General features: G+C 33.8%; 3 protein-coding genes across 8 annotated transcripts; 2 read left to right on the forward strand and 1 right to left on the reverse strand.

Moving 5' to 3' along the window:
• Positions 1 to 108: 108 nt before the first annotated feature.
• LOC123987784 (BTB/POZ domain-containing protein 10) lies at positions 109 to 4,728 on the reverse strand. 6 transcript variants are annotated; one of them, XM_046285726.1, is made up of 9 exons: positions 4,226 to 4,727; positions 3,885 to 4,009; positions 3,458 to 3,523; positions 3,236 to 3,358; positions 2,495 to 2,611; positions 2,053 to 2,190; positions 1,712 to 1,983; positions 1,264 to 1,461; positions 109 to 1,077 (listed from the first exon to the last, which is right to left on the reverse strand). In XM_046285726.1, exons 2-9 carry the CDS (start codon positions 4,001 to 4,003, stop codon positions 608 to 610), a joined length of 1,503 nt encoding a protein of 500 aa, XP_046141682.1. In that variant the 5' UTR covers positions 4,004 to 4,009; positions 4,226 to 4,727; the 3' UTR covers positions 109 to 607. The 6 variants fall into 6 exon arrangements, with proteins under 6 accessions (XP_046141682.1, XP_046141681.1, XP_046141679.1 ...); XM_046285725.1 differs by having other exon boundaries at positions 4,118 to 4,727; XM_046285723.1 differs by having other exon boundaries at positions 3,461 to 3,523; positions 3,885 to 4,728.
• LOC123987832 (nurim homolog) lies at positions 4,545 to 5,879 on the forward strand (the record flags this gene model as incomplete). The annotated part of the gene is made up of 2 exons (XM_046285983.1): positions 4,545 to 4,596; positions 5,157 to 5,879. Coding segments are annotated over 2 exons (372 nt in total), but the record flags the coding sequence as incomplete, so codon positions are not given.
• A 648-nt stretch (positions 5,880 to 6,527) lies between these two features.
• Positions 6,528 to 7,631, forward strand: LOC114881474 (nurim homolog). Its single transcript, XM_046285733.1, has 3 exons — positions 6,528 to 6,764; positions 6,857 to 7,337; positions 7,418 to 7,631. Exons 1-3 carry the CDS (start codon positions 6,632 to 6,634, stop codon positions 7,539 to 7,541), a joined length of 738 nt encoding a protein of 245 aa, XP_046141689.1. The 5' UTR covers positions 6,528 to 6,631; the 3' UTR covers positions 7,542 to 7,631.
• Positions 7,632 to 7,638: the final 7 nt, after the last annotated feature.

A 7,638-nucleotide genomic window follows, 5' to 3' on the forward strand; every position in this document is an offset into this window, starting at 1 on the left:
CGACATACTCGATTCTCATTCGAATCGATCAACATTTAAACATAACGGATATAAAATTATAGCTACGATAGAGTAGCGGCAAGGAAAACATGAAAGCATAGACTCGGAAACGGTACTCAACTTTATTAATCGTATAAAACGGCAAGTGTTGTTCGCAAATATCAACAAATTGTTATTCCCTGTTCGATAAGTAATTATTATCAGAAACGTTTAACGTTACATACAAAATTGAAAAAGTCGCAGCGGGCATTTTTTAAACTAGATGAACATCCACAAGATGCGATAATTTCACTATGTATCATTTTGACTGAGTCAAAATCGTACTTCTCTAACCCACAAGAAACCTTTTTAACCTCGCTTAAAGCGCACTTATAGTCAAGCAATTTCATTCAACTGATATACAGTACTTACAGTATAAAAATATGGAAAATATGATAGAGTTTTCTCATTTGATAACCATCGATTTCAAGTTTGATCATCCAATTAAATAAACTTGTCAGATAAGCGAGTTTCATTAACTTTGGAAATTGACGCAATAAGAAAGCAGTCCATAAATACTTGGTAACCGAATTTCGTGCCTGCTCAGTCTAACTTGTACATTCAACATTCATGGTAACTCGTCAGGTGGTATAGATCCAAGGTCCTGATCGGTTGGTAAACCTATGGCACCTTCAACGTCGGCGTCGGAACCGACGGGTAGTACGATTTCTGGCTGAGGCACGGGGTCTGCTGCTTGTAAAAGACCGATTGCTATAGGATTACCACCAGCATCTAATACTGGATCGGCAGTAGCTTCTGCAAGATTCGTTACAGATTTCGATTTGACGCATTGAAAATCAACGTGTCGACTTTTTGCTTCCTCTTTCTCCCAGGACATGTGAATAAATGGTCTTTGGACGTAATTGTAAATTACTTCAGCACGTCCGCCTGCTCTTTTTTTGACTTTTTCTTTGTACGTAGGATAACCTTCGATGCCTAGACGAATTTTTTTCAAACCTCGTTCCTTCATTACTTGTTTGGCCACGTCTCTATTTTCAATATATTTGAAGAATCGGTACATCGCAGTGCTGTTAACAGCTGTTAAAAAAGAAAAACAATTTCGTTAATCATAAAGAATCAGCTCTAAAAGAGATACCTAATGTAGCTAACAAAGTGTTGAAGAGTACAGCCGGTATAATTATCGATTTCCTATTTTATATATTTTGAACCTTGATATTGTAAAACAAGCGAAAGTAAAAAAAAAACTAACTTTCACACACTTACTTTGTGAATACTCCTCTCCCATTTGTGGTGGATATTCTTCATCCCAATCGACGATATCATCTTCCAGTAAGACAACAATGTGACATTCACGGTCACCTCTGCGTGCACTGTTTACCATCAAGGGCAATATCAAATCCTCGAGAAACACTTCAAATTGACAGCGCGCTCCTTCGTTAGATAACTCATGTAATAATCCTCCTACAATAAATTATCTAATTTCTAGAGCTCTTGTCATTAAGTTGCAAGCAAATGACATGTTTCTGTTCTAAGTACCGACTAATCTGTTATTTATATAACATTCAATCATAAATCGTTATGACTTCAACTTGCTAACAAAAGTTCATCAACAAATATAAGGAGGAAAGTAACAATTTTGTCTTTTTATTATTTTTATTCAATTTACTTATGTATTAATAAACTCCATGACTAGATTGTAAATTTTACTTACTTAAATTTTGACACTTCACTGTACTGGCATCAAATGGAACGAGAAGATAATCGCAAGCTTCTCGTAATTCCTGAACTGCAACTGTTGGCGGGCATCGAATTACTCCACCTTTGTAATAATCAAGAATAGCTCGAAAGACCATGGCAGATATACCATCTGCAACTTCATATTCGCCGCGTTCGTTTGGTTGAGCATATTCAACACCAGAACTGAACATTCTACCTAACATTGTATTTGGATGTGCAGTAAACAATGCGGGATCAACAATAAATCTAAAAATAAAATTTTTTAAGATTAATTAAGTTAAAATACTATTTGAAATTGTGTTATGTAATGCTTACCTAGTATTATCGACAATAAGAGTAATGCGTTCATCGCTAGCTTGTGGGTTGTTTATACCAGTAACAGATCCAGAAGATGGTAAATTATCTCTATTTTGACTTTGTTGATTTTTTCCCACACCAACTCCAGAGCAAAGTCTGAAGAAAAATATGTTCTAAGTGACTATCGAAGATCACTTAATATTAATACCTACATAAAACAAACGAATTATAACTAATAAACATACAAAGCCATGATACAATTTCAAGTAAACTTGTAAATAAGACCTACCTTTTACATATTGATGTCTGAAGTCTTGTTTAATGATATAGAGAATAAGAATGGAAATACATCAAAATATAAAAATATCCAAATGATAACTTGAAACTACTCCATTTAGCAGGAAAAGATAAAGCAAAATTCTTTGTTTACAATGTTCTGTTACTCGTTTGTAAATATTACCTGTTTTGTTGATTAACATTGGTATTTTGTCTGCCAGAATTGAAAGAATGACAGTGCCTTTCACTGCTTCCATCCCTTTGCACCAGACAAGATTTTGGTTTGGAAGATCCACCACAACTACATGCAAAACAACGACATTACCTTCCTAATGTTTGCATTCAACAACAAGCATTGTGTAGTATCTACCAATTCTAAATTAACGGCCAATTGAAATTAATGGTTAAGTGTATATACATGAATATTTAGTTATGAAAGTAATTTCTTCTCATTGTAATTCATTGGATTTCAAGTTGTAAAAGTGACATACTCTTATTTTTGTAGTGTGTCAATGAAAAATTCATAAAAAAATATATTAAAGAGGAAACTTATATGATTAATATAGAAACAAAGCTGTATAATATGAAACATTAAATAGAGTTTAATTATATCATTCTATGAAACATTGCATTTTAACCAATCTTCAACTAATGAAACAATAAAGCATGCATACAACATACTGCATCGCAACAATTCTAAATACATGCTGTAATTTAAATACACAATGGCTAAAATGAAATTGTTAAAAAAATGTAACATGTTAGAAATTAGATGTTACACTATTATTGCTTGTTTAAATTTTCTACTTTATTAAGATATTAAGCTGATAATGTAAGATACCTAAAATACCTATGCTTTTCTTTGTTATATTGTGTAACAAATATTATACCTATTTATATTTTTTTGATGTAACAAACATTATACCTCATTCTATTTTTATAAATACGATGTTGTCCTCTGCCACCTGTTTCTTTGTCTGTTTCTGTGTCACTGCTGCTGTCTTGTACATAATTTAAACGATCAGCAGGATTCGACATCTTGGACCAACTATAAAAATATGTTGAAAGTTAAAAAAAAATATTTAAGGTAACAAAATGTATAAAACGCTTCACTAAAGTTATTTTATATTTGTTTATGAATAATTACTACATCTTTAAGAAACTTCTTAGATCTTCATCTTCTATTTCTCCAATTTCATACCTAGTGGCATACCTACACATATTATCAAGTATATTAAGAACATTAGGTATAAATACTTAAATAATACGAGGATTATGCAATAAAAATTAAATTGGACGCATAGAAGCTTCTAGTATATGAAAAGTTATTGTTACACTTTTGTTTACTGTTTTACAAATACATTCTATCGTATAAAATATTTAAAGAAATAAAAGTATAACATATTCCTTAAGTATTTATTCATAAAAGATATAATAATATTACATAAAATCTTGAATTTACCTATTGTAACAATAATTAAGGACAAACTATTATTGTAAATTTACAAGTCGTTACATACTTTTATAGTCTTCGTAAAATATTTATGTGGAAGAAATATGTTTTAGATACGTACAAATTAGATATCGACAAGTACCAGCCAAGTTTTTTCAGAAACCAGTTGGTTGACGTACAAATTTCCAAACCACACGATTGAAAGTTAACCTGACCTCTTCTTTTGACGGAAAGTTGCATTCCAAACTGATGAAACAGATAATGCGAAACACCACGGTCATTGGTCATAGATGACAATTCATTCCGACAGGCGTTGGCTGATCTTTCCATTACAATGATTTATTGAAAATTTACCATGTCACAGATCGAGTAAAACAGATGATTGTTATTTGGAGTTCATGGAATTATATTTTGCGCAAAAATTTTACCGTGAAAATGATTTCATTTTAACGTGTTACTTACTTATCCTCACACACCCAGTGTAAAATATGTTTTAAAGTAATATCATTTCGCGCCAGGACTATGGAGGTGTTTCCTCTGATAATTTTAATGAAGATTCGTATCTAGTGTGTATAGATTCAATGATACTTGGGATATATGTAAATAAACAAGAGTAAGATACATTTAGAAATGACACAAATGAAGGTGACTGAAGTATAATTGAACATAGTCGGTGTCATTATCACAGTTACAATGTAAAATAATTATAAACTGATTTGGTAACTAAACATATTCCGTTTGTTTATAAAAATGTTTGTAAAATGTATTAGTGTAGTGATATTTTTTGTCAACCCATAATGAAAACAAAGAAAAAATAATTTCATTGAAAAAAGGTAAACGCTGATTGTTCTCGGCGAGTGTTGGATTTTTTGGAATGGCGTGGATTCCGTCTTTTCAAAGACGTAGGCGTCGAGGAGAAGAATAACGACACAGCTGCGTGGTCACTAATTGTGTATCAATTGTATTTTGTACACAATGACTCGAAATTAAACACTACAAAAATCACACTTGTGTGTTAATTTGGAATTACACGATTCACTGAATTCGCGGTGCAAGGCACTGAAGTGAATTTAAAAATGCTCGAAAATCGAGTAAAGAAAAGTTCTTGGTCGCTGTTGTCGCTTGGTACTCGCTCTCTGAATTGCTTTCGCTTCTAAAGCCGAAACGGTTCGAATTTTTGACTTTTAATATTGGCGAGCGCTCGGATCGGTGGTTAAACAGCGCAACAGCGATTACATTTACTTACGGGATTATCGACCCGAGTTATCGACTGAGGTGGTCGTAAGTTTGAAGTGCGAAATTCGTACACTGATAATAATTAGTAGTAATAGTATGTAATTGGATAATGTTTTGTGTTTTAAAGTATATTTTATTTCATAAATTTATATTGCAGATGAAAATGTTGATTCTGTGTTATGCTTGTTAATAGTAAATATGTCCTTATTAAGCACTTTTATGTTACAACACTCACTTATGGCTAATGATTTTGTAAAACACTTATTTTGCAAATTTCATATGGATTACATGGAAAGAAGTGTTTATAATGTTACCAGTGCTATGGCCCTTCATTTATTAATCAATCAGTGGCAAATTATATCATCAATTACATTGTGGAATGTTAATACATCATCTAATAGCATTGCATGGCTTATATTTACTACTCTTCATGTACTAGCTTGGTCAATAATTTATAGTGGATGCTTAACCCTTTGAGTGCTGAATTTGAGTAGAAGGTCTTGTCTTTTCCTATTTTCTCTGGGTCCCACGCTTTCTCGTAGCACATGTGCGCTGCAACGTTCTAGCGTCTTGGCTGAGCGACTCCACTTCCACGCGGCCTGAGGGAGGACCACAGCCAGGAGAAGGGGCCCACGCGAGACGGGGTGGACTCCTCCACCATTGGACGAGGGATGATCCTGAGGGAGGATCCAGGATCCATCAAGGAAGGGGAATCGACCGACGACGCGCGAAGGTCTCCTCCGCCAAGCGTTGAACGTTCAGAATGATTTTGTCGCTTGACTCTGCAAAGTTGTTCTCACGCCGCAAATCAACATCATACCTAATTGAAACAGTCTGATTAAATTCTTAAAATTAAAAGCATAATCAACTGTGAAACATAGCTTATTTGTTTTATTTTCGCGCCTTGCGAGCGGAGCGCCTTCGCGCTCCACGAATCACCTTACCTGCGCCTAATTCCCCAGAAATCCCTATACACCGTGAACGGACACGCAACACACTCAAAGGGTTAATGATGGATATATCTGAATTAGCTGGAATAAAGCAAGTGTGTATTATAAGTTTTCATCAAGACCAAGTCCAATGGTAATGAAATCTAAAGAATTATTGCGTTATTTTACTCACATATGAGACATCCAAAGTTTCACAGAATTTCCTATTATTTTATGGATATATTTCTACATGACGTAAGATGCAATCCCGACGACTGAACGTCAGGTTCAGTGTATACTTGGGATATATGTAAATAAACAAGAGTAAGATACATTTAGAAATGACACAAATGAAGGTGACTGAAATATAATTGAACATAGTCGGTGTCATTATCACAGTTACAATGTAAAATCCTGGGAAGTAAACAAATTCCGTTTGTCTTGTAGGAGAGAGAAAGGCGTTTCTCGTCTCGGGATGATCGTCTGTCAGACTCGTCAGTGGGGCTGACAACAGACGATCCCTGCCCCAGACACCTATCGTACCGATATTCGGAACTTCTATATATCCGAACGGCATGCCGGAAGAGCACTTGCGAGAGAACACCCGCGATCTCGTCGCCACCTAGTGCTCCCCGGCCCGAACTCAAGGCGTCCGGGGAGACGAAACTCTCTCCCCTCCACTAAACGCCGACAGTTTATCAAAATGTTTGTAAAATGTATTAGTGTAGTGACATGCGCTGCATGCTTTTTGTATACATTTTACATTTTATGTATTCTGTCACATTTTTTGTCAACCCATAATGAATACGAAGGCAAAAGAATTTCATTGAAAAAAGGTAAACGCTGATAATAATTAGTAGTAATAGTATGTAATTGGATAATGTTTTGTGTTTTAATGTATATTTTATTTCATAAATTTATATTGCAGATGAAAATGTTGATTCTGTGTTATGCTTGTTAATAGTAAATATGTCCTTATTAAGCACTTTTATGTTACAACACTCACTTATGGCTAGTGATTTTGTAAAACACTTATTTTGCAAATTTCATATGGATTACATGGAAAGAAGTGTTTATAATGTTACCAGTGCTATGGCCCTTCATTTATTAATCAATCAGTGGCAAATTATATCATCAATTACATTGTGGAATGTTAATACATCATCTAATAGCATTGCATGGTTTATATTTACTACTCTTCATGTACTAGCTTGGTCAATAATTTATAGTGGATGCTTAATGATGGATATATCTGAATTAGCTGGAATAAAGCAAGTGTATTATAAGTTTTCATCAAGACCAAGTCCAATGGCAATGAAATCTAAAGAATTATTGCGTTATTACTCACATATGAGACATCCAAGTTTCATAGGATTTCTTATTATTTTATGGATATATCCCTACATGACGTAAGATATATTTACAGTATTGAAGTTACATTACACCATAGTCAGCAGTATATAAATGTATCAATTTTTAATGTTTATAGATTAGACAGGTTGCTATTAGCTTTAGTACTTACAGTATATATGATGCTGATGTGGACAATTGACGAGGAGGATTACAATTATCATGCAACTGTTGTAAAAAGAAAACAGAGAGAATTATTCTAATATTTATTGTATACATTGCCTTGCTGTACCATTGTGTTCATTATGTTCAAGTTACACAATTATTTTCAATATGACATTTCTCTTCGTGCTTTATGTT

This window comes from Osmia bicornis, chromosome 5 (assembly GCF_907164935.1).
Source record: "Osmia bicornis bicornis chromosome 5, iOsmBic2.1, whole genome shotgun sequence".
Classification (NCBI taxonomy): Eukaryota; Metazoa; Arthropoda; class Insecta; order Hymenoptera; family Megachilidae; genus Osmia; species Osmia bicornis.

Coding starts and splice junctions, on each gene's coding strand:
- LOC123987784 (XM_046285722.1), bottom strand. CDS start 4,093: ATGGAAAGATCAGCCAACGCCTGTCGGAATGAATTGTCATCTATGACC. Junction 3,359..3,457: donor AGAAGTTTCTTAAAGATGTA/GTAATTATTCAT, acceptor ATATTTTTATAG/TTGGTCCAAGATGTCGAATC. Junction 2,191..2,494: donor AATGTTAATCAACAAAACAG/GTAATATTTACA, acceptor ATTTTTCTTCAG/ACTTTGCTCTGGAGTTGGTG.
- LOC114881474 (XM_046285733.1), top strand. CDS start 6,632: ATGTTTGTAAAATGTATTAGTGTAGTGACATGCGCTGCATGCTTTTTG. Junction 6,765..6,856: donor AAGAATTTCATTGAAAAAAG/GTAAACGCTGAT, acceptor TTTATATTGCAG/ATGAAAATGTTGATTCTGTG. Junction 7,338..7,417: donor TGGATATATCCCTACATGAC/GTAAGATATATT, acceptor TAATGTTTATAG/ATTAGACAGGTTGCTATTAG.